The 25,353-nt window shown below is 41.6% G+C and overlaps 3 protein-coding genes across 4 annotated transcripts in view; 2 read left to right on the top strand and 1 right to left on the bottom strand.

Annotated features, from left to right (window-relative positions):
• The window catches only part of LOC146511014 (leukocyte elastase inhibitor-like), a 258,585-nt gene that overhangs the window by 115,228 nt on the left and 118,004 nt on the right, over nt 1–25,353 (bottom strand). The window lies entirely within an intron of this gene.
• anks6 (ankyrin repeat and sterile alpha motif domain containing 6) lies at nt 402–9,931 on the top strand. Of its 2 annotated transcripts, none has more exons than XM_085172461.1 (18): nt 402–1,104; nt 1,922–2,140; nt 2,233–2,434; nt 2,534–2,684; nt 4,245–4,289; nt 4,385–4,589; nt 4,871–4,977; nt 5,490–5,641; nt 5,730–5,967; nt 6,101–6,150; nt 6,231–6,425; nt 6,525–6,687; nt 6,778–7,004; nt 7,124–7,316; nt 7,455–7,522; nt 7,673–7,789; nt 8,611–8,707; nt 8,802–9,931. In XM_085172461.1, the coding sequence occupies exons 1-18, from the start codon at nt 776–778 to the stop codon at nt 8,849–8,851; spliced, it is 2,808 nt and encodes a 935-aa protein (XP_085028587.1). In that variant the 5' UTR covers nt 402–775; the 3' UTR covers nt 8,852–9,931. The 2 variants fall into 2 exon arrangements, with proteins under 2 accessions (XP_085028587.1, XP_085028586.1); XM_085172460.1 differs by having other exon boundaries at nt 403–1,104; nt 6,098–6,150.
• The window catches only part of ahrra (aryl-hydrocarbon receptor repressor a), a 63,674-nt gene continuing 58,313 nt past the window's right edge, over nt 19,993–25,353 (top strand). Inside the window, exons 1-3 of the mRNA XM_085172471.1 lie at nt 19,993–22,015; nt 22,496–22,588; nt 24,489–24,670. Of these exons, the coding sequence (XP_085028597.1) occupies nt 22,527–22,588; nt 24,489–24,670 (244 nt within the window). The 5' untranslated portion in view covers nt 19,993–22,015; nt 22,496–22,526. The remainder of the gene's footprint in view (nt 22,016–22,495; nt 22,589–24,488; nt 24,671–25,353) is intronic.

Below are 25,353 nucleotides of genomic sequence, written 5' to 3'. Positions count from 1 at the left end.
TCTAAGTATGTAACGCAGAAACCTCAGACAACAACAGCAAACAGAGACATAAAAACCAGAGAACACTTCCGGTAAAAAACGTTTCAGAATAATACAATCATTGTTTGTAACAATTATGTTGAGGCGAACAAAAAGTTCAGAAATATGTTGATAGCCGAGTGAATAATATCACTATCAATACTATTCTGTGGAACACTGCCCTTTTCATATTTACATTTTTAAACTGTAAGATGTGTCATTTGCTTTGTGTCACAAAGTATATATTAAGGTTTGTGACACTGTATATTTTAAAATATTATCTTGGCTAGTAATGTATCGGACACTAGTCATATACGAATGTGGAGTGAGGATATACAAATACAATGTAATGAACTATACTACGCAGCCGAGCTATAAGTGGGTTTGACCAAAGTACCCTAAAAGCTGATCGTACCTGAGTATGCTTTTGTTTTGAAAAGCAGAAGTTGCGCCGTGTAGCCACTAACTTCACCGTGATCAGATTCCTAAACAAGTAACGGAACCGGGCATCGCTGGCTGATGGCCACAAAGTTGTTTTGTGAAGAACATTAGACTAAATGTAGAGACTGGAGAGGAGCTCCTTGGCGTATTGTTTGAAAGGAAGAACATTAACAACAAATCTGAACTTCATTTTGCTGTGCGTCATGATTTCCAAACACAGGCCGCCGCCAAGTGACAGAGGAGAACTTTTTCACGGTTATCGTCGATAAAACAACTGGAAACTGAATGGAGGCGAAACAGCGCGGTGAATAAAGACATGAATTTCGGGGTCCCCGTGAATTCGCGGCTACTTTTACGTGCCTGCGATGAGGGGGACTATGAAACGGCCCGCAGCATCCTGGAGCCCGGAGCCCCGAAGGAGTCCGGGCGGCAGAGCAGGCTGCGGTCAGAAGCGGGTTCGGAGTGTGACGCTGCGGACATGTTGTCTCTGGTACCTGTGGACTGCACCGACGAAGAGGGAAACACCGGCCTGCAGTTCGCCTCGGCCAGCGGACACGAGAACCTGGTCCGGTTCTTGCTGAGAAAGGGGGCCTCAGTGGACAGTCGCAACAACTACGGCTGGACCCCACTGATGCAGGCTGCGAGGTGGGGCAGCTTGCTGGAGCTCATGTAACTTGTCAAGAGGGTGGCACCAGACTCCTTCTAAAAATGTGCCTTTTTTATTTGCCACCGTGTGTTGTTAATCATAAAGTGGTTTATATTAAAGGGCAGGAATCATCCGATGCCCCTCCCCAATTCGTCGCATAAAAACACACATTTTAGTGAACATGAGAGGGAGCAGATTGTGTTTAGTCTTGTTTCCTTTAATATCACAGGCCGATCGGGGGTTTAACATTTGCGGAACTTAGTGGAGTTTCGTAGGTAACACTTTATAATACAGCCAGCGACAAATTCCACTGTAGTTAAATGGTATTTAAATTATTTTACAATAAATTCAAATGTAATTATATTTTACCAACAGTTAATTACAAGAAGGCACATTATAATAACGGGGTAACAAGTCAGGTTTTTACAGGAAACAAAGATATCATCAAAATTTGCAGGCCAGTGAGATTTCATAATGATGGAGCCAAGCCTAGCTAAATTGATCTTAAAAGAAACAAAACCTTAATTTATGCCCTTATGTGCAGGCCATATTATAAAGTAATACCATTGTTATCTAGAGATTTCAATGAGCCTTCAACCTTTATAGAGGAAATTCAAGTGCTTTGTAGCAAATTACTGTTCACTTTTATCCATTTTCTTTTTCTAATTTCGAACATACCTGTAGTTTTCTACACAGTCCTTGCTTAAATTCCACTAGCATCTCTTTTGGGGCCTGTGATAGCTGGCTTAAAAAGAGCATCCTAATTCACCTGGAACAACTTCTACATGCAAAGTTCTTCCTCTGTCCTCCTCCCAGGTTTGGCCACTTGACTGTCGCCCACATTCTTTTGGAGAACGGGGCAGAGATTAATGGGCGCAACAGGCTTGGAGCAAGCGTCCTGACCATGGCGGCTCGCGGGGGACACACTCATGTAGTCAAGCTGCTTCTGGAGAGCGGTGCGTACGTGGATGACTTTGATCACCTGGCTGTTGCTGCAGAGGCGGTCTCCAATGGCAACAACAACAACAGCTGCAGGTTTATTTCTCTTTTTCAAGTAAATTTGTAGCCCAGTGTGATATCTAACTAACATCCTCCACTGTTTTTTGTTTTGTTTTGTTTTTTCACAGCGGAGCCAGTTTTGGACCCGGTGAAAGCTGTCTGGGAGGAGGAGGTGGCAGAGAATTCATGGACATCACAGCGTTGATGGTGGCGTCTCAGCACGGTCATGAGGCCGTTGTGTGCCTGCTGCTGGAGTGGGGCTCTGATGTAAACTTCTCTCAGAAGACCACTGGATGGGGACCACTGATGCTGTCCACTCTAAGTGGGAAGGTAGGGTTTAAAACATTGATGGTTGGATGGATAAAAAAAGATATATATATTTAGCACATTGTGGTGGTGATTAAAGCTGTGTGTGTGTGTTTTGTAAAGGTGGCTGTGGCTCAGCAGCTGGTGGAACGTGGAGCTGACCCAGACCGAATCAACGTTCTGTCCAAGACAGCCTTTGAACTGGCCATGCAGCTGAAACAGAGAGACATCAAGGCTTATTTGGACTCCATCACTACTGTCAGACCACAGACAGGTACGGCCTTCCCTAAGTTACTGATTCAGACTTTGCTGTCTCGGCCTGATGATAAAGTACAGTAGTGCCATCGCATATTATACACGCCCTTGTAAAAGAACAGTTAAAAACTCATCTTTTTAAACTTGCTTTTGGTTGATTTTTGTTTTTATGTTTTAGCTTGAAGCACTTTGTGATTTTATCTTGAAAGGTGTTATATAAATAAAAATTTACTTACTTACATCTTCCAGTCTGAAAAACTTTAGAAGCAAACTGAAGGAGCTGAGCAGCTGATACTTGTGTTACATGTTTCCTAAAAAGGACAAAAGGACAAAGGACCTGTCTTCCTTCCCTCACCCCTTAGCGGTCGCAGCATGACTGCCCCTCCTGGTTCTGTTGGAGGTTCCTTCCTGTTAGAAGGGAGTTTTTTCCTCTCCACCGTTGCCAAGTGGTTTTCATAGTGGGTCATCTGATTGTTGGGGTTTATTATTATCATTAATACTAAAATTAAATCAGCCGAAGCAGACACAAATAACATGGATAACATCAGTATAAAACTTCAACTTCACATGTATCTTGAATGCGTATAGAACATAAAAAGAACATATGTGGTTTCCTGTATAGTATAATGAAGGAGTCAGTTGAATGTTTTTGATCATCAGAGAATAGCAGAGTGATGTAATAGTGCAAAAAGTGTTTGCAAAAAGACAAAATAAAGTAAATACTCAACTTTTTAGTGTTTTCTGAGAGTGTGTAGTGCTTTGAAAACTTTTGAATTTTATTTTGGGAGCACCATGTCGACAAGAGAATCCATCCCCCACCCCAGACCCCCTGCAGGTTGCGAATGCACTTCAGTTAACGTTGACGTGAGAGGGGCCAGAGGATCTCAGCCTCTTTGTTTCATGGCTCTTCTTACAGGTAGTTTAGGTTTTTAGCTCAACTTACCAACGTAGCCACACGCAGTGTATATTTCAAAGGTTTTAATTGCAGCATGCAAACAAGGAAAAGTGTGAAAAGGCAAATCAAGCAGATTTGTTTGCGAAACCTACAAGTTTTAGTTTCTAACGATGTACAAGTTCTAGTGAGGTTCTTCTTACTCTTATCTGAAGTTCAGGAGTGGGCCCACACTTCAGACATCGCTGGTTTACTGCTGCAAATGCCCACCTGCCCTATGCAACTGTTTGTGGGAACTGAGAGGGATTTATCAGGATTCAAAGCCACTGCCTTCCCCAAACCACAGCGTCAGTCTCTGGCTTAGCTCTTTGCTTCTCATTAACGTGTCATCTTCATTAGCAGTACATACTGGTGAATCACATTTGGAGCTTTAGTACTTCCTAGTGAATGCGTCTTTCAACTCTCTACTTTTCTGCCTTTTTTCTTTTTTTCTAAGCAGTCTCGCACATAAATTATAGTTGATGTGATTTATGTGTGTGTTGAACTCTGTAGCATGTAACAGTTGTGTACTTAACACCCCACCCCCCACGCTGCCTGATTTTTGCTGAGCTATGCGGAGTCTGGCCAAGCGGGGCTGTTTTGTTCCAGATCTCTTTCCTCTTCTCATTCTCACTTGTTTCTTCGCAGATGATGAGAGAAGAAGGCCAGATGTGCTCAGCGCTCTGAAATTAGGTAAGCTGAATCGAACTGATAAACCTGGAGGAAACGTTTTCGGGAAACGAATGACTTTACATGCCTCTACATCTGTAAATATGTTTTCTTCTCAGGAAATTCACAGCTGGTCAAAGAAATCCTGGAGGAGGATCCTGCTCAGGTGAATTTGTCCAATCAGGAGGGAGCAACGCCTCTCATGATGGCAGCAGTAAGCGGCCAGTTAGAGGTGGTTCAGCTCATGGTGGAGAAGAATGCCGACATAGATAAACAAGATGGCGTCCATGGGTGGACCGCTTTAATGCAGGCCACCTACCACGGGTGAGGAGAAGCTGCTGGTTTGTTTCAACCAGAAAATTGCTTTTTGATTTTTTTATTAGAATGATTTAGATCAATTTAAGGTTAGGAAGTTTAGCTCAGGTGTTAAACACTGTTGTTGCTGTCCTGCTGATTTTGAATATAAATTAGAACAGGTTCCTACTACAGAGTGACAAAAAGTCTATACCATATTTAATATCAGGATGTCTGACTTCCAAAGTCATACACAGAGCATGTATCATTTCTTACACTGTCTTTTGTTTTCTCTTCCACCCTCCATTCAGCAATAAAGACATTGTCAAGTACTTGTTGAATCAAGGTGCTGATGTCAACCTCCGAGCTAAGAATGGATACACAGCGTTTGATTTGGTTATGCTGCTCAATGATCCAGGTAGTTCTTCCTGTCATTGCTCCGTCTAATAACACTTTGGGAAAACCTCAGCTAAAGACTATAATTCATTCATTCACCAAAAGGCATCCACCATTTGTGAAATCCCTTATTTAAACCTTTTAAATAAAGTAGTGTACTTAAGATGAGGATATAGGACACACGTAGTGATTTCATAATATCAACCAATCAAAATTTAGAAGCGTGAATTGGAATAAAAAGAATTGAATCTTTTTTCAGTTATATTTGCTTTTAGAAAAGCTCATCCCTGGACTTTGGTTTTAGCAGTAAGTGATGAGGTTGCTTTTTGAAGTATTAGCTGTGTGAAACGAGCTGTTTGAATGTGATGGGTGTTTATCAGTTTGTCTAATCAAACAATTCATCTATTAATAGAGAAAATAATCAGTAGAATAATCTATGATAACGATCATGAAACAGGTCGACTTAAATCCCTCGCTTTTTGCAAGTTATTAACTTCATATACTCATAATTGTTTCCCCTGTGTTTTCTGTCAGACACTGAGCTGGTACGTCTGTTAGCATCCGTGTGCATGCAGGTAGACAAAGATAAGTCGAAACACCGCGCCAGAACTTTAATGACGCGCTCCAAGAGTCGACAGTCCCTCAACAATGTCCCCGTGCCGCCCGATGACAAAGGAGGCCTTAAGGTAAAAACGTAATGTGCAAAGTTGCTTCCTATCAAGGGCATCATAATAGTTTTGGTTATAACGCTCCTTTGTGTCCACCCTCTTCCAGTCCTGGTGGAGTAGGATGTCGAACCGCTTCCGTCGGCTCAAGTTAACTCACACCCTCAGGCATGGCCTCTCAACCAATCGCCTGGCTCCATTTCCAGACGATGCCGAGAGTTCACTGGATGCCACGATGAAGGCGAACAGGAAGTCCGCTGCTGTTTCCAACGGGGCGGTGGCACCTACTCCTGCTGTAGCAGGGAATGACATGAGCACCGCCTGGGCAGTGAAGACCAAAGATGGCGGTGAGTCGGTTTCCTTAAAACCATGAATGACATCACATGTCCATGAGATGTTTAGGGTAAATGTAGCTGAGCATATGTCCAGCTTTATGTGAGCAAAGTAATGTATAAATGTGATGTATTCTCCTTTCAGCAGGTCACTGCAGGGCATCCTCAGAAAAAGACGACTTTCTAATAACCACGATGGTAGGAGCACTATCCTGGATTAGGGTTATTTTAGTTTTAAGACGTGTTTGTGACTCTTAATATGCGTCTGACTAATTTAGTTGAGAAGCGGTGCGCCCTTGACTCGGCTGCCAAATGACAAGCTGAAAGCAGTGATTCCTCCCTTCTTGCCACCCTCCAACTTTGAGCCGTGGAACTCGGACCGCTCACGCGTCCTCAGGGAGGGCAAGAGCGAAGTGCCCCGCCTGCCCATGCCACCACAGAGGAAGCTGAACAGCAGTGGAAACTCAGATATTGTGAGTCCTTTTGGGTGTTAGACAGAGAGGGTTTTAGTTCAGGTCGGAGAAGGCGAAATTTGTCCTTATGCCGCTCCTTCTCTCTCCTTTATGGGACAGACATCCATCAGCCGTGTGGTCAGCAGGTCCATTAAGTTTCCCAGTATCCCCAAGGGACCATCTTCATCCTCTCCTTCCAACTCTGGTCACTATCACTCCCCACACTCCTCCGGAGGCTCAAATGGAGTGGCGGGACTCAACCGGGACTCCCACAACCGTTCAGGTTCGCAAGCAAAAACATTAAAAGCAAAAAGTGATTGCATGACACAGGGGCTGCATAACACATCGCAATCTTGCTTTCTCCTTACACCAGGGGGCAGTGCAGACAGCGTGCTCTCCCAGATAGCAGCCCAACGGAAAAGAGCAGCTGGCCTTATAGAGGTAAAGAGCCAACCTCCGGAAAAACAGCACAACCAGACGCCGAGTCAAGCCCCACTACCACCACCAGTTTCAGCACCTGGTTTGCCCCTGCCTGACATCAGCCTTCCTGACATTCACACCCATCCCAGCCTTGTTGCCTCAGACATCCATTCCAGAAAGGTCTCAACTTTCTTTCACAGGTTTTCTTTGACAGTAACTCTTAATGTCTTGTATAACTGTGTAAAAACAGCCAGAGCTGAACAAATACCACTGTCCACCCTCACTGTCCTCCTTTGTAGAAAATGGAGTTGAAAAAGAGACCTCAGTCTGGGAATTCCTCGACTTCCAAGAGCACATCGCCCACTCTCACACCGTCTCCTTCCCCAACACCTAAGATTCCCCCCGTGCCAGGAGACTCTCTGTCCTCAGCCTCTTCTCATCCACGCTCCAAGAGCAGCGGAGGATCCAGCAGCGGAACCATCACAGATGAAGGTGTCGGCCCAGTTTATTCAGCATTAACCCAAATCATCATCATGCATGGATTGTGTTCTTTTATGTACACCATGTGCTTTGATGTAAAATAAGTATGAGTGGTATCAGTTTTCCTTATAGTTTTTTTTACTTTTTCAGATGAGCTGTCCAGTATTTTGAAGAAACTGTCCCTTGAGAAATACCAGCCTATATTTGAGGAACAAGAGGTACTCCGTCTTTTCTTTCTTAGCCTTCTAACCATACGTTTTCACTCTTAAAGCCCAAAAATGCATCACTTTTCTTTTCTTTTCTTTTCTTTTCTTTTCTTTTCTTTTCTTGTCTTTTCTTTTCTTTTCTTTTCTTTTCTTTTCTTTTAGGTGGATATGGAAGCATTCCTGACTTTAACCGATGGAGACCTGAAGGAGCTGGGCATCAAAACAGACGGACCCAGACAACAGATCTTGGCTGCCATATCAGAGCTCAATGCTGGAAAGGTACGTTCGGTTTAGCGTGGTTATGTATTTCAAAGTTGCCTCCAGCAATCTGTTTTGTGCTGTATCTTTCTAATGTATATCCTAACATTATGTCTTAATAATAAACTGCCTGAGCCACAAGAGACATATAGGCTACGTCCACACGTACCCGGGTATTTTTGAAAACGCAGATTTTTCTATGCGTTTGCACCTTTCGTCCACACGTAAACGGCGTTTTTGGTCACTGAAAACTGATTTTTTTTTAAAAACTCCGGCCAGGGTGGATATTTTAGAAAACTCAGTTTTTGCATTTACGTGTGGACGAGAAAAACGGAGAAAGCGCAGCGTCAAAGGTGTGCGCCACGTTATTGTTTCGGTGAAATGAATTTCTACAATAATGTTACTGTTAATTGTTCTCTCTGCAGTGTTTAAATGCTTACATATACACACACAGTTACTGTCCCTCCACACCTACGACTCGGTTCTGCTTCTATGCCCCAGCTTTGTTTACTTTTTCCAACCGAGGCTTCTAGACTTCTGATTGGCCAACATTTCTGCACGGTTAGGAATATAGCGCCACCTGCTGCTTTGGCGTGTTCCTAGCAGCGTTTTCCTTCATTTCTGCCTTTACATGTGGACAGGATTATTTTTTAAAACGAAAACGGAAAATCTCCATTTTCAAAAATACCCGTGTACGTGTGGACATAGCCTTAGAGGGAATATAACATATATAGTGTTACAGTGGATTCATACCAGATATGGCTACTTTTAAAGAACACTTACAGCATCTTTGTCGGAAAATCTGCTCGTAATGCATAATGATCATTGTTGTCTGTCATCAGGGTAGAGAGAGGCAGATCCTTCAAGAGACCATCCATAACTTCCAGTCTTCTTTTGGTAGTAGTGCCAGTAACCCCAGGCAACCAGGACAATCACGCTGTAAGTAGTGAAAACAAGTTTGGGGGCCTGTTGAAAGACTTCATAAAGACAACATCTTGACCTGTTTATCTGTCTACCTGCTGTCATTCTTTAGCTCCAACAAGCTGGATGAGACACCAGGTTCGTTCCTCTAGCAAAAGGTAACCCCATCGACTTGATGCACATGTGGAAGAAAACCAAAGGTACTTAGAGTAAGAGTAAAGTGCTGCTGACACCCTGCCAAGATGCTAACGACATGGAGACTTGGCGCGTTCTTGACCAGTAGAGATCTCAGTGCAAGAGGACCATGCATCAAAAAGACCAATCAGGTTGTAATAAACTGCCTGTGTCGGACCCTCCTGGATCAAAGTGTCTCTGTCATGTATGGGTTTAGTGCCCTGCTGCTTTGAACAAGCACATGATGTTACCACGGTATGAGGCTTTCATGGTACAGTGACAGTGTCAGGAAAGCGCGTTACACAGATGTTAAAGTCAGGTACAAGGAACCTTAAAGGTAATAAAAGAGATTTTTTTAAATTTCTTTGGTTGACCAAAGGCTTTATTGAAAGTAAAAATTATTTTTAAATGCTAAAGAAGTTATAAGTAAAACTAATCTTCTTTAGAAATAAATAGATAAAATAAATAATAGTTTGTGTGTGTGGCTGAAGCTGACGAGTCTGGCAGATAGTTAAGTAAGAAAGAAGATCCTTTGTCGTGCTGCTTCTTTCAGTAGTGTGGATGAGTAAACAGTGTGATCACTGTCAGTTTTCATTTATTGTATACCGTGAAAAACAGGAAACCCACTGCCACCTTAGCTGCAAAATATACTTTGAATAATGCAGCAGCTAACAGCAGCTGGGTAAAGCAGGGAGTCGGGATAGTGAAAGACAAGAATGTTACACACAGCAGAGTGAGCGCGAGCCATGAGAGATATTTATTTTATCTCGACGAATGTGAGAAATGCAACAGATGTATTGTAAAAGCGGCAGGTGAAGTCGAGAGGAAAGAACTAGCTGTTAGCTAGTAAGACTGTGACTGAGATTTATAGGCTGTGCTACAAGTGAGGAGGTGCACTGATGAGGAGAGCCGATGGAGAAGGGAAAGTGAACTATTTTTAGTCAGCCAGTCCCCGGGACTGCTTTATACTAGTTTATGTATTGAATTTTTAAACCACTAATGTACACAGATGACTTTATTAAAGACTGTGCTGTCATGAATAAATAAAACATTACGATGATGTAACAACATGTTCTTTTTTTGTTTCTGTTTAATACTTTATTGGATTTGTGATGAGAAAACTTTGGCAAAAATATTTTGGGAACATTTTATGAGGAGTATAAATTTAGTTTAAAAGAAGCAACAGTTGAGCAACAGTTTCCACTCAGCTCACTCCGTTCATCCCACTGGCCCTGCCGTGAAACACGGAGAGACAGACGGACTGCTATATCATTTCTGAATATCAGGTATTCCTGTTCCAAGTCTTAAATCCAACCGATGGCCTGTGGTACTGTTCGGGATTGGTCAGTTAAGGTGAAATGACGCTGATGCAATATCCTGTTTAGTCATGTCCCAAGTCTGGGAAACATAAATTAGAGGATGAATCACTAAACAAACTGAATACAACTGGGTGTCCATAATTAAATGCAACAAAATGAAGTAAACACAGAATACAAAGTGCATTCAGCGGGGCCTTGGTTTTATAGCTGGAAACCAGGTTTAAGATCTAACTTTGCTTGTTTAAGAACTTCATATGAAAACAAACGATGTAAAAACAGTCTCCCATCCACAAGATGGCAGCGATGTGCAGTTGATGCAATAAATTATACTTGGTATAATAGCATGTAATGTTGTTCTGCACTGATTTAGGTGTGTGATAGTGTCTTCTGCTTTTTAAATGAGATGCATTAAAGTAAAATTTAATCCCATCAATGGTCATAAAAAGTGGCTAATGTTTTCAAAGCCAAGAAGCCAAGTCGGTACCTGAGTCAAAAAATGAAACTTTCAGGATTGATTTAAATTATTGATTTAAAACTATAAAAGTACTAATGTAAATAATAGCTTCTTTTTGACAGGCACATTGTATCCAAAATGACAAAAATATAAAAAATTACAGAAGAAAATGTGCTATTGTAAGAAATAAGTGGGCACATAGATGACGTCATCTGAACACAAGTCTGCTAAAACACAGCTTAACAAAACAAAGTAACTCACCAAACTGATCCAACTTAATAAAAGAACTGAAACTTTATACTAGTAGAGGAAATGATTTAGATGCAACTTGGGGAAAACTACTGAGAAGATAACTAAATTTAATAAAAAGGCACCTCGTTCCCCATGCTGTCACCAGAGACGGTTCAGTGAAGGCAAATAGAGAAGAAATGGTCAGTGTATCACATGAGGTTCCCCAGCAGCTTGAGCCTATAGCAGTATTAAAGGTTAAAAGCAATTTAATTAAAGCAAGTAAAGGTGCTTCGGGACACCTAGTCAAGCCCTAACTATTAGCATTATCAAAAAAAGGAAAGATTTAAGTCATCTTAAAAGTAGAAAGGAAGTCTGTCTCCTGAATTCTCCTGAATTACTTTTAAATACTACAAGTCATCCTCCAGCCGAAAGGCGCTGTGCTCTATTAGGTTAATAACAATGAGGCCTTTAAAAAACGATGGGGCCCAATTATTCAAAACGTTGTCTGTCAGGAGAAAAAATTTAAATTAAATTCTGTATTTATGAGGGAGCCAAAGAAGAGAAGTTAATATGAGAGAATATGCTCTTTCTTTGTATGTCTTCAGGCATGCTCAATCACCCAGGTAAGGAGCTTGATTCTGTTCATCTGGACGTGGGAAAAATGTGACTCATCCAAGTGACTTCTTCGGTCTCAGCTCACTACAGGTTTCGCCAACCTTATAAACAGTACATTTGCACAGTGACTGAAACTAGCACCACTGACGAACAATGAGATGTGAGGTCAGTTTCTTCATCATTAATATGGAAGTTGTCATAACCATTTATCAACAACAACTGATTGATCAGGGAGTGGCTGCAATCACAGCATTGTAGGATGATGAAAGATGGACCCTTAGGCCCCCTCCTCGATTCAGAGATGGTCTTCCTCTTTTCACGTAAATGGCCTCCTTGACTCCCCACTCAAACCAGCGTTCCACCCTGTCCAGGATGTGTACATCCTCGTCACTGAAGAGTGCCCACTGGCCTGTAGGTTTAAATAGACTGCAGAGTCCTGGCCTGATGAGGTACCTTGTCTGTGTTGTGCCATCTGCTTCGCCAGAGGTTGTTTGGTTTCCCTGATGTATAAATCATGGCAATCCTCCTGGCACGTGTTGGGGGACCCAATCCTTGGGGTGGACCAATTTTTGACGCAGTGTATTTTGGGGTTTAAAAGCCACCGAGACTCGGTGTTTAGAAAAAATGTATCTCAACTGTTCCGAAACTCCTGACACGTATGGGATCACTACAGGTTTTCTTTTAGGCAGCAGTTGTCCTTCTCTTCTGGATCGGCTGGAGCTTTCTTTAAGTGCCTTCCCAGTTTTGACAAATGTTCAGGTGAAATAACCACATTTACTCAGCACCTTCTTGATGTGATGTTCCTCTGCTTCCCTGGCTGCTGTATCTGTAGGGATGGTGTTCAATCTGTCTTGTAGCATCCTGATGACACCCTGTTTGTGCTCCAGTGGATGATGAGAGACGTCGGATCTGTATGTGTTGGTTTACGATACACATCAACTGTTCACTGTCCCCCATTACTGCTGGAAATCTCAGTCTAAGAATGGTAACTTAGACTGAGATTTTCATATCCTCCCTGGTGAATTTGATGTGTTGGTCTAATGAGTTAATGTGATCAGTGAACTATGCTACATCCTGAGATTTGAGTTTCACCCAGGTGTCATCCACATACCTGAACCAATGACTTGGTGATGTTCCAAGGTAGAATAACAGAGCCCTTTTTCCCCACTTCTTCCATGTATACGTTAGCCACAATGGGTGAACATGGGGAACCCACGGCACACCCATGTTTCTGCCTGTAGTACTGAACCTTGTATGTGAAAAATGTGGAATAAAAACACAGTTCAAAGCGCAAAAACACTTGATTGGTGCTGACAGTGATCCCTTTGCTGAGGTTGGGGTCATGAAATCTCTTACGAACTACCTCCACTGCTTTAGTGACAGAAACACAAGTGAAGAGAGATGTAACATTGTACAAGACCATTGTTTCATCTGCTTAATGACATCACTCACCTTCTCAACAAAATCCAAAGTTTTCTCAATGTGGTGTTTAGAGCTGCCGGCCTAACAGTTGAGGATCAAAGCCAGAAACTTTGAGTTGTTATAGATGACCGAGTTGATGATACAGACAGTTGGTCCTAAAGGTCTAGTCTTTCTGGTTTACCAAACCATGCACCTACACTTGTCTGCCGAAAGGATGATAATATTATTGTCATTACCAAGCGATGTGAGATATGATTTCTCCTCCATGCTGTTCGATGCTGGGGGCTTTGCAATGCTGGGACAGGCTAAAGCTTTCTCCACAGATGCTCTGCTTCCACATCTGCAATGTTGTGCTAAGATGAGTTCCACTAGCGGGATATGTCTCGGCATCACAGCAAATTTCAACCCTTTTGCAAGGATGTTTTTCACTGTTTGGGTAAGTTGTCTGTCAGACAAATTTTTCACCCACTTGTCCACATCCTCGGTGTGGAATCCGTCCCTCTTCTGGCCACTGAAGACACTGTACATATTTTGCTGATGTTTCCAATACAAAACAAGTAGGTCGAAGTTCTTTTTTTGCCTGGTCTTAGAATTTTCAAGCTGTCCTTGATGAGCCTTCTCAGTGAATTCAAACACCTTTTGAAGAGTATTCTCATCTAGAAGTTCCTCTTTTGATTTTAGCACATCAATGGTAAAATTTGTTTGTTTCACCCATTCATTGAGCATCTGGCTCTGTGCCTCCTGGAGGATTCTTGTTGCTCAGAGGCCCTAAATTGACCTCACGGCCCATTGTTCATCAGTCGAGCTAGTTTCAGTCATTATGCAAGTGTATTGTTTGTAAGGTTGGGGAAACATGCAGTCAGCTGAGACTGAAGAAGTCACTTGGATCAGTGACAGAACGTTTCTCCCACTGAAAACGCTACGTTCAGATGAACAGAATCAACTTTTGGGATAGAAGTAATAATGCATGAACTAGCTTTTAGCATCACTCTGAGAAAGGATGTTTCTAATCTCAGCAGTACTGCCCAGATGAAAGAAAGCAGTCATACATATTCGTTTAATGTGCACATTGAAAGATATATCTTGGGGAAAAGAACCTCCAAGATTGGAGTGCCATCTCAGTAAGTATCTGGTTCAAAATCCACGGTTTCAAGATTTTTAGGGCCGAGTCCATTAACCTTGGTTTTACTTGAATTTAGAAGCAGGAAATTACAGGTCATCCAGGTCTTTATGTCTTCAAGAAATGCCAATAGTTTAACTTTTTTGTGTCATCTGGCTTCAACTAGGTATAGTCATCAATGCAATGAAAATCTATGCATTATTTTCTAATAATGTTGCCTAAGGGAAGCTGGATATATAATGCAAAAAATAGTGGTACCAGCATAGAGCCCTGTGGAACTCCATGGCTAACTTTCATTTATGACATGCACTTCATATTTACATGCATAAGCTGGCATCTGTCTGAATGCAATGTTGAATCATATTTGCTATTAAAATTAAAAGCTTGTTGTTTAAAACTAAAAGTTGGAATGATGCACAAGAGTGAAACTTTAAATCTGGAAGTCTGATTGATATGATTGCATGCAGTAGATAAATGTTACCAAATTGTTATAACAATTGTGTGGTTATGGATATGCAACTATAAATACCCCATGTTAATACTGACCATTGCTTCAACAATCAAACATAATAAGATGCAAAGCCAGATATTTTTGTGATATGAAACTGCTGTGAGCATGTGAGAATGATCAGTGGAAAGATGTGTTAAAACAACGAGCATTTCAAACCACTTTCCCTGAGGTTCAGCAACACAGATGATCCTCAAACATGACCAAATAGCAACGCACTGGCATTGTGGAAATCATTATTGATGACCTGGATATAGACTGGCCCGACAGGCAGGCGACAAGGTTCCTGCAGAGTTTAATGAAAAGCATCACTCAGTAGAGGAAAGCAGTCCTCTCCAGGACTGTGGCAGATTGAGTGCGCAGTCATCTGTGAGCTGTAAGAAACTGGTGGGGAGAGAAGTACATTTGGAATATATTAACATCGCTGTGGCATGTGGGCAGCAAATGGAGTGACTCATTCAATTTCCTCCCAATTGTTTTCACTCACATAAGGTTTCAATTGGATTGAATAACATTTAATAATATTGTTTGTAGCTGTCAATACAGTAGTCATGCAGTAGTGATAAACGACAGACATAGCTCTAATAATGTTGCTTAAATGATTAACACAACAGAAACCTTTCATTATTTGATATAAAATAAATTAGAAACTGAGTTTTAAATCTTTATATCTTACTATTCTGGCTATCTTAGCCATGTTTTAGCATAGTGTCCGTTTTAAATCCTAGATTTAAAAGAAGATCCTCAGTAGAGATCTGTGGCAGTGGCAGTTTTCTGATTTCTGATCCCTGCACTTTGCTTTAGAAGGCCTCATGTGAAAAAGAAAGTTTTCACAGCACTGTGCTATACTTTGGAAAACTAAATCCTGCCCTTTTGTTTTTTTGTTTTGTTTTCTGTTCTCATGCTGTCCTCCCATAGGAGCCCAGCATGAGTAGAGGTCTCTTTTTCCTCCTCCCCGACTTGCCTATTGTATTGAACATTTCAGTGTTTTTCCATAATGCTACCGGTCTCCAACCTGTCTCCCCTGCTGTCTTCGCTGCAGGGCAACTTGCATGTGACAATTAAAGGCTTTATTGACTCTTGTAGATTGAAGTAGTTTGAAGAACCACCTTTAGCAGCAATAACATGAAGTAATTGTTTTCTGTATGACTTTATCAGTATCTCACATTATTGTGGAGGAATTTTGGCCCACTATTTGTTACAATATGCTTCAGTTAATTTAGGTTTGCAGGATTTGTAAGCTCCCATCACAGCATTTCAGTCATTTTGAGGTAGGGACTTTGACTGGCTCATTGCAAAACCTTCATTTGTTTCTTTTTTAAGTATTCTGGGTTAGATTCAGTGCTGTGCTTGGGATCATTGTCTGGTGCAAAATGCAAGTTGGGCCAAGCTTTAGCTGTCAACAGACAGTCTCAGATTTGACTCTAGAATATTTTGGTATACAAAAGAATTCATGGTTGACCCTTCACATGCAAAGTACCCACATCCTGCGACTGCAAAACAAGCCAAAATCAGCACGCCTCCACCACTGGGCTTGATAGTTAGTGTGAGATGTTTGTGCTAATATTTCGTGCTCGGGTTTCTTCAGATGTGGCCAATCTGCTTCACTTTGGTCTCACCTGTCCAAAGGTTTGTGTTCTAGAAGTCTTTGTAGTTTGTTTAGATGCAAAGTTGCATCTAAACATGTTATTTTTAGAGAGAAAAGGCTTTTTGCTGCTAACACTTGCTAACATGCCATACTAGTTCAGTTTTTTTCTAATAGTGCTGTAACTGTAACATTTAACACACTAACTGAGGTCTGCAGTCTGAGACCAAGCTTTTGCGGTTGTTTGCAATTTTTCTGAGCGTTGCATGATCTCACCTTTTGGCAAATTTGCAGATGTCCACACGCATTGCACAAAATGCTGTGGACACTTTTTTTCCCCCACATATCTGTACTCTTTTGTGTATTCCCCTTAAACAGAGATGCCGAGGACAAACAAAGACAGAGTCAAAAAATGTGTTGCAAAATCTTGACAAGTAACTTGCTTTCGATTGATTACCAAGGATCATCTCAAAAACATCTTAAGAAACATCTCAAAGCTGCCCCAACTGTTTCTCAGAGTTTTAGAATAAGGCGACTCAAATGATAAACTAAGGCTTAAAAATCCTTCCGCCTCTTACCCATCCCATAACCCATAAAGGACATTTTTTAAAGCTAAAGTCCTAAACTTAATGACTTATGATCTTATGATGGTTCTGTGTGTGTGTGTGTGTGTGTGTGTGTGTGTGTGTGTGTGTGTGTGTGTGTGTGTGTGTGTGTGTGTGTGTGTGTGTGTGTGTTAGTGAGAGAGATTTGGTATTGCAAGTGACCTAGCCTCAGTCAGTGGTGACACAGTTTGCTTAATATGACAGGCATAATAGAATTTTCCCAGCGTTTGGAAGTCTTCCCAAAAAGCTTTGTTCCTTTACCATGAAATTTACTTTGTGGCCATCGGCCTCTGGCTGTACAAGCCATCGCGGTTTTCAGAAGCACATCACCTAAGGCCATGCATCTTTACTGTGTGTGTGTGTGTCCTCATGTGCATCTTTTGATACCTCTGTTGTGTTATATATTGCAATGATTGCAGGTTTAAAGCTTCTGGAGCTTTCTCTACTTAACAGTCTCTGTTTTTTAATTAGCTCACTTGCCCACTGAAGACCTGTCAGTTTGTTTAGAAAAACTACAGTACATCCAAAAAGCAGCGTCCATAAATATCATAGCCTTGTGTATTGTTGTGCAAACGATGTGCAAGTAAACAGTTGCTGCTTGAGTTCACATTTGTGCTCCACTGTCAACATTTATCACTGCAAAAGTGACTCATTTGCTTGCAGGGTTTCCCAGCATCTTGGGTGTTACACAACACCACGGCCTCTGTCGGCCTCTCCGTGCCCTTTTTTTTTTCCGTGCACTTCACTCAGATAGAAGCAGAACCACAGCTGTGGGATGGAGCAGATTACAGAGGGATTGATGGGAGCAGAAAAAGGAGTCAACCTCCATCTAACCCTTGCTTTGGCCATAAAATGACCTCTGGAAAAAAACCAAAACAAATCCAAACATCAACAAAAGATTATCCCCATCAGAGTTCCAATACACAGTTTTCCCTCTCAAACCAATTGACACAGATCTCAATACAGGGAGAGACAGAAACGTGACAGCAACGCACGAGTTTGAAGATGTATTCACAGGCTGATTTTTTATTTTGTTGTTGTGTGTGTAACCAGCAGCATGATGTCCGTCCTGATGCTGAGCTGCACCATAATGTATGTTACTGTGAGCTGGAATTTGATAATGAAATGAATGCAATATTGATTTTAGTACACAAAAGCATCTGTGTGGAAAGTCTTCAAATGGTCACCAGGGCTTGATACCAACCCCTCACATATTTTCAGTGGATACGTTTTGTGGTTGTACGTTGTCAGAGCGTTTTTTTCTGCGTCATCGTCTTTTTCAATCTGTGTCTTTTGCATTTTATTGTCAGAATTTGTCCCAGATTTGTGATCCGTGGTTTTATAAGTTCAAAGGTGATCTGTTCATTGTCTCCAAATAAACACGAGTCTGTTCAAATGTGGTATTAAACACTTCAGGGTCAGTGTGTGATTCTTGCAGCTTTTCTGCACATCTAGAAAAAAAAAAAGAAAATGAGTAGATGAAACCTCGCTATTGTTCTTGTGCGCGTGCATGCTCACTTTTGTGCCTGGGCAGTATTTCCCACAGGTCCTAACTTCTCAACCTCTCGAGCTGGTCTTTTGGTTGTCATGGCTTATACTCAGACTCCACAAATCCTGACAACACAATTGTGCTTTTCCGCTGCACTTGTCAGGCCATGAACTCTGCTAGTACTCTGTGGTTCAAGGCTCCACTGCAAGTGCAGTCAGCACCTCTGTTGACATCACTTTTTATAGGGATTGTGTAAAATGATGTCCGGGATGAAGCTTTGTGCTTGAAACATTGCACAACAAATAAAATCCTAATGTGCACGCTATCCGGTGTGCCGATCAATCTGCTGGATAAAATGTGTGTTTTTTTAAGTTGTGCTTTTTGTTATTCCTAACAATGAGCACTCATGTAGCACATAAAGGACAGCGAGCCTTCTCTAAATGACAGTGACAGCGAGGGGAAATGAGTGTATGTTTGGTACTTTCCGATATCGACCTTCCCATCAATTATACATGTCCATTAGAATCAGACTTGTCGTGTCACAGCTCCCCATGTCTCCTGAAATCCCACACTGATGTCAACAGAGACATCTTAATCAATGAAAGCCACACTATTGCACCTGGCAGATGGCTTTTAGTAAGTCCTATTTGGCTTGCCAGTCATTCTGAAAACTATTTAGCCACATACACATGCACTTCTTAATGTATGCACACAATAGCTTGCTCGCAGAGGCGTGCACCCACGCACACAGTAAACAGTTGCGTGCAAAGGTCTGCCCCAGCAGCGCTGCCAGAGCTCTAAGCCTGGGCTAATCTGGAAGGCAGCTTGGATAGTGGTGCCAGCAGATTTGCATTGATATCAAAGCTCCCTGTAGCTTTAATGGTAGCCACCGACAATGTTTACAGGACCTTAAGATCTCTTTAGATCCCCAACTACAACTGTCACAACAAATAAAACGCCTCCCCTGATGGACACTTTCATACAACAGCACGCTAAACAAGCATTTGCTCTGTCTGTCGTGCAGTCTGACTCTATGTGTACTTTGAATTATAGAAGACAAAGAGATAGCAACAAAGTGTGTCAATACGGCGTTTGGCAACCAGTTGTCACCTGAATAGCTTAAATGCAGCTTAGCATTGAGTCTCCAAGTGTCTTGGGAGCAGTTTTCTATCAGATATTCCCTAAGTGGGTGTTTTGATGATGGTGTTGAAGAGGGCAGGGAGTCCACAATCTCCTACAGGTGTTCATCTGGGTTGAGAAACATCATTTTCATAGTGATCAAACCATTCAGTGAGCCCTCATGTCTTTGCCCTTTATGGTTCATTATAGGATAAGAAAAAAGGGTAACTGTGTCTCCTTCACTGTAGGATACAAGGGTTGTTTTTCTTTTTAACTTTTGTTACCCATCTCATATATTCCACAGCAATCTGTAGACTAGGAAAACGACTGACAAATGTATCTTGTCATGTCAGCCCTCAAGCCCGAGGCCACCACTGTCCTTGGTTGCTGTTTTACACACTGCATACATTAGTTGTGACATTACCGAGGACCAGTGGTGATTAAACAGTGATTTACTCTGCTCTCATCCTGTTGCCAAAACGCTCACTGGGCTGCTGTATGCTGTCAGACGGCTTCATTAGCTCAGATTAAAGCTTTAGTTAGACAAACATTACTCAAAGCCTTTCAGAAGTAATCCTATTGGGTGACATAAACCCTGGTAGGTTGGGCCACACCACATCATCACATCTTGTCTATGTGGCTCCAGAGTATCTTGGTATGTTTATAATGCAGTTAATATATTTCTGTTTAAACGCCACGTGTCCCTTTTCTTTTTTTTTCTCTCTTCTTATTGCTAAATTGAGTTTTCCAATGGGAGCTGTCCCATCAACACTGGAGGAAAGTGACTTCACATAATGTCTGGGGTATGTGGCACATCACAGCTGAAGGTTTTTCCCTTGCACTATGTCATCTTTCTTAAAAGAACTGTGTTGTGGTGGAATTTGGCTTGCATGGTTTACTACACACTAATACACACTCAGCTACTGTGCTTTTCAGTTTGCTGTGCATGCTTTGTACACTAGGGTGCGGCAGAGTAGACCATCTACGTGTGTGTGTTTAGTGAGTGTGATGCGTTTCAGTGACAACAGATTGAGGCAGTATACTTATTAGGGTACAGTTTCACAAACAACGATTAATCAGTGAATACATTAATACATTCATCAAGTACGTTTGAAACATGTTCATTGTGATATTTGACAGGACATCGTCAGTAATGCCAAATATGATCGAGAGGGGGATTCTGCAGCAACAAATCCTTGCAAACTCTGCTTTGCCTGCCTCGTTTTGTAAGCATTGTGCGGGTAGTGATAGTTTTATAGCCCACAAATAATATAGCTCAAATAAAAAATATGATTTTCTTTATTTTTAAGGACGATTCGTTCAAGCAAAAATAAAACCTGGAAACCATCTTTCACTGTAAGCCTTGCTTTCTTATGTATTTCTTTTTAACTTAAAATAAACAATAATTATATCCAATTGACATATAAACGCGGATCATAAATCCGACAGGTTGTCCAGATTTAAGCGTTTCCGGTTTAAAACAAAGACCACATTTACTCGAAATTTTCCATTACTTAAAACAGACTGAATATGAATCGACGATCTTGCTTAAAATCCTCTCACAAGCTTCGGCTTTAAGTCCAGAGATTGTACAAGCGAAATCCAGCGGCTCAGTCGTTACTTTTATTTTGACAACGCATTCGCCTAATTTCCGGTGTAAGCATGGCGTCTGTCGGTCTGTAAAAACTTGACGCAGCGGCCAAACCGGTCCCGCAGAGCCCGTTTCTGGAAGCTGCATCCGCTAATTTAGTAAGAAAAGGCTTAGTCCAGTCGAGCGCACATTACACTTGAATATTTTGGGGTTTCTTTGCAAAATGTGTACGTCTCCTTTAGCCCTTAGTTAGCTAAATCCCTCCGATCTGCGAGCGCCCTGACCCACCATCAGCGTCGGTTTTAAGGGGCAGATTTGTGCCTCCTCTGCCCTTCGCGTGCGACCCCTCCCCTCTCTACTACTCTCAGATCGGGTTGGGCTAATGGTGCATTTGAGTACTCTTCGTAAATTTGCTAATATATCACGAGTTTCGAATAACTGTGCTAAAACCACATACATTTAAACAAATATAGCACCACCACAATGTGGACATTAGCTATTATCTCTAGTGATTTTATGAAACCGAACAGAAGCTCTGTTCTGCAGAATACAGGAAAAATTCCTATCGACACGTAACTTTTCATGCTCCTTTCAAGTCTTGAAAGTAGCCCGCATGTATAACTAAAAAATGAATAATAATCAGCTATTATTCATCCAGAATTAATTACGCAATTACGAAAAAACCGCCATGTTAAAATACATAAACAAAACAAGTTGTTTGCCAAATTCAGACAGGACCTGAATGCAACATAAGCCTAGCGTGTGTGCGCTCGCGCCGTGTTTGTGAGGCAGAGAGTTGCGTGCGAAGAGCTCGACATGTCATTCAGAGGAATCCGCCACCTGAAACGCGAGGAAGTGAAGGCGACTCAATTGGGTATAAAGCATCAGCCAACATCTGCCCCGAGCAGTGCAAAGCTGATGAAAACATCAGCTCGGAGCTCATACAGGACCACTCAGATTTATTTGATTTCCCCTGGATTTATCGCTGGGAGTCGGTGCACCCTGGGAGACGCATCTCTTTTCAGCACTTAAAGTGAATGTGACTCCACAGCCAACACTATACTGGAATTAACAGAAAGCCGCAGATATCTCAGGTCAGTGCTCGCATTTGTGGCGCTTTTTTGTCATTTTAAATTTCCAGTTTCTTTATTTAATTTTCTTCTGATTTTAAGCATTCAGCATGTCTTCTGCAGTTTTGCATACAGGCTATCCAAGTTGCACCGGCGTGCTCTACTTATTTATTTTACTTTTTTTGTATTTTATTATTGTTTAATTTGTTTTATTCATTTAGATGTTTGCTATTTTTTTAATCACTATCGAGTAATAATAAAAATATTAAACCTATTTTGCAATTTCCCTAATATTTTTTTCTTTAAAGCACTTTAGGCTGTTTTAAGTGGATTGTTGTATTTACTTTTCGGGATGCTGGAATTTCCTGCGTATTTATTCCAAACTGAGGACTTTTCAGTGACATATAACTGCGAGTGTGTATATATTTGAATGCACTCTCCCTTCCAGCGTGGGTCAGGGTACTTTCTCCAGCCTCACGTAAAGCTATTCTGTGTCCTCCGCAGCGCACCTGTTACCTCCACGGAGCGCGAGATCATGATCCCGCCTGGAGACTGCATGTATGCGGGCAGAAAGAGGAGGAAGCCCATCCAGAAACAGTTAAGGAGCGCTCTTCAGTATTTATTTTTTTATGTGTTCACATCTGTTCAGTCATTGTTTCCTGAGGCTGCACACTTTTGTTGGTTCAAAATAAACTTCTTCTCTCTGCCCTGTGATTCTAGGTTATAATGAATGACAGGAAGTAATTGAGGTTCTAGCATGAAGGTGTGAAAATTATAGCACAAGTTGGTATGGGTTTTTTAATAGAAGACTTCACATCTATCACAACTTTCATTTAACACAGCTGTCAGCAGATCTGGTGCAGACCCTGCTTTAAAGTTAATTAATTAGAATTTGACTGCCCTCTGTGAGATGTCAAAAGTTTCTTACGGACTTGTTTCCAAATACGCACAAATGGGGTTGATTGATCAATGATTAAAATTAATTGAATTTTTTTAGGTTCTTTTTTTTTAAAGCCTTGCATGTCCTTTTCAAAATAGTTTTAATGCAGTCACAGGAGTCACAGTATCATTCGTTTGGTACTGTTTTAAATGTCCACGGCTTTTAATTCCAGGATACTTTTTGTTGGACAGTTATGTCAGCTGATGTCATGAGCAGTGGCTGGCAAGTTGTATAAGATTTTGAAGAGGGAAGTGGTAATTTAACGAGGCCGGTAGCGTTTTTGACAGTGCTGCTAATACAAGGGGGAAATCTTTGCCACGTCAAACCGAGTCTGCTAATTCTGCCATTAGAGTCTTGAGGATTTAGAGTTATAGTTAAAGGGAAGTTTTAATTATTATTTAATACTGAATTTGTGCAACTCAAAGTTTGTCTAAGTAACAGGCGATTTAAACTGTAGTCTAGACCACTCCGTGACTTTTAAACATATTTCTTTATGCACTTTTTCACTGGCAACAAGTGGAAAATATATTAGACCGTTAATGTAAACGTCTCGGCGCGGCGTGAGCTGAAAAGTTTAAACTCTCAGCTGTGGAAATCAGAGCTGACCGTCGCGTATGTGGATCGTGTTAAGGTCAGCTGGTAAAGCCGTGGTACACCATACTAACGTTCACAAATAACTAGGAGAGTTTTATGCTCTCAGGGAAAGATCGTGCCGTCTGTGGTACCTCTAATATCACATCTCTTTAATGCAAAGTTACAAAGCTACAGAAACGCTTGATATCAGAAAAATGCCCAAATCGCTTCCTTTTATCCGGTGGTGAATGCACACATCTTTTTTTTTTCTTCTTTTTTTTAAAGGGAAGCAGAGATGATTGATGTGCATGCTGTGTTGTTGAAGGCTGAGTCAAAAGGAACTATGGTTTTAAAGAAAAACGGACTCGTACACTGTGTGGTTTATCTGGTCATGTGTCTGTCCTTGGTTTGCAAGTTGCCATGCTTGCCATACGTAAACAAGGCAAAACACCATCCTATTGTTTGTGTCATCAAAATGAGGAACAGCTATTTAGCAAAAAAAACCAATAGGTATCTATTTCAAAAAAAGTCCTCAAACAGTGAGTCAGTAATCACTTTACTGTAACCTCAGAGAGTCTGACACTGTGTTGATATGAGTGTGTTTTGGCGTTTTTGCGGTATAGCGTGTTAAAAACTGGCTTGTTGCCACACTTCATACTTCATATATTACTGATACAATCAACAAGTGTGTGTGTGCACGCTCTGTAAAAAAGGCCTGCATCATGTCGTTTCCACCGTCTTTGCTTTCACCAGTAGCGTAGCTCCAACAAGGGAAGTTAAACAAACTTAATCCTCTTCTTTGTGCTGCTGCTGTCGCTTTTGGGGAGTGTTGCGCACGCACGCACGCACACACACACACACACACACACACACACACACACACACACACACACACACACACACACACACACACACACACACACACACTCCGATGTCCTCTCAGACCTGGGATCTGTCTTTACCTTATATCCGTCTCATCATCAGGAAGCCATCCTCTGCCAATGAGAAAACCAACCCATCCAAGCGGCACCGGGACAGGCTGAATGCTGAACTGGACCGCCTGGCCAGCCTGCTGCCATTCCCCCCAGATGTCATCTCCAAGCTGGACAAGCTGTCAGTGCTCCGTCTTGCTGTTTCCTACCTCCGCGTCAAGAGTTTCTTCCAAGGTAAAGGAGGTACAAAAGGCGGCATTGTTGCAGTAGTGGTTTAGGGATTTTGCTTATGTGGAAGTGTGTGGCTTTGAGTTAGCTGGAAGCTCCTGAGTGGATGTGGGTCAGGCCAATAAATAGCTTTAAATTTTCTTTTTTGTTTTGTTTTGTTTCGTTTTTTTGCATATGAACATAGAGGCCTCTGTTGTCCACTTCTGATTCAGTTACCTGGACATTATTGGAGTGAAGCGGAGGGTTGTGACCTATTCACTTTTACTATGCAAACACAGAAATAGTGGTAACAGAGCTATAGGTAGTAATGTCTTCCTTTCAGCAGGAAAGCTGGAAAGAATGCATAGTGTTTTGCAACACTTTGACATGTAAATTGTAATTTCAAAAGCTTTAAATGTCAGAATACTGAGCTAAAAAAAAGTGTGTTGGAATAACCTGTGCACTCTTTCTGTCAGCCTCAGGAGTGAGATTCCCCAAGGCTCCGTAGCAAAAACGTAGATAAGAAGATCTGTGCATGTTGCCATTACACTTCAGATTACAGTGATTTACGATGTGAAAATGCTTTCTAGATACGAGGAACCGCAAATAACTATTATGACCTTTATCTCTTTTAAACGCATGTAATTAGAAAGCATTTTGAGTTTTCCCACCCTCCCACTGTCAACTGAATGCCTCCCGTCCTCTCCTCG

The sequence above is a fragment of the Neolamprologus multifasciatus genome, chromosome 9 (assembly GCF_963576455.1).
Source record: "Neolamprologus multifasciatus chromosome 9, fNeoMul1.2, whole genome shotgun sequence".
NCBI classification, from domain to species: domain Eukaryota; kingdom Metazoa; phylum Chordata; class Actinopteri; order Cichliformes; family Cichlidae; genus Neolamprologus; species Neolamprologus multifasciatus.
This window is presented reverse-complemented; position numbering and strand designations above follow the sequence as displayed.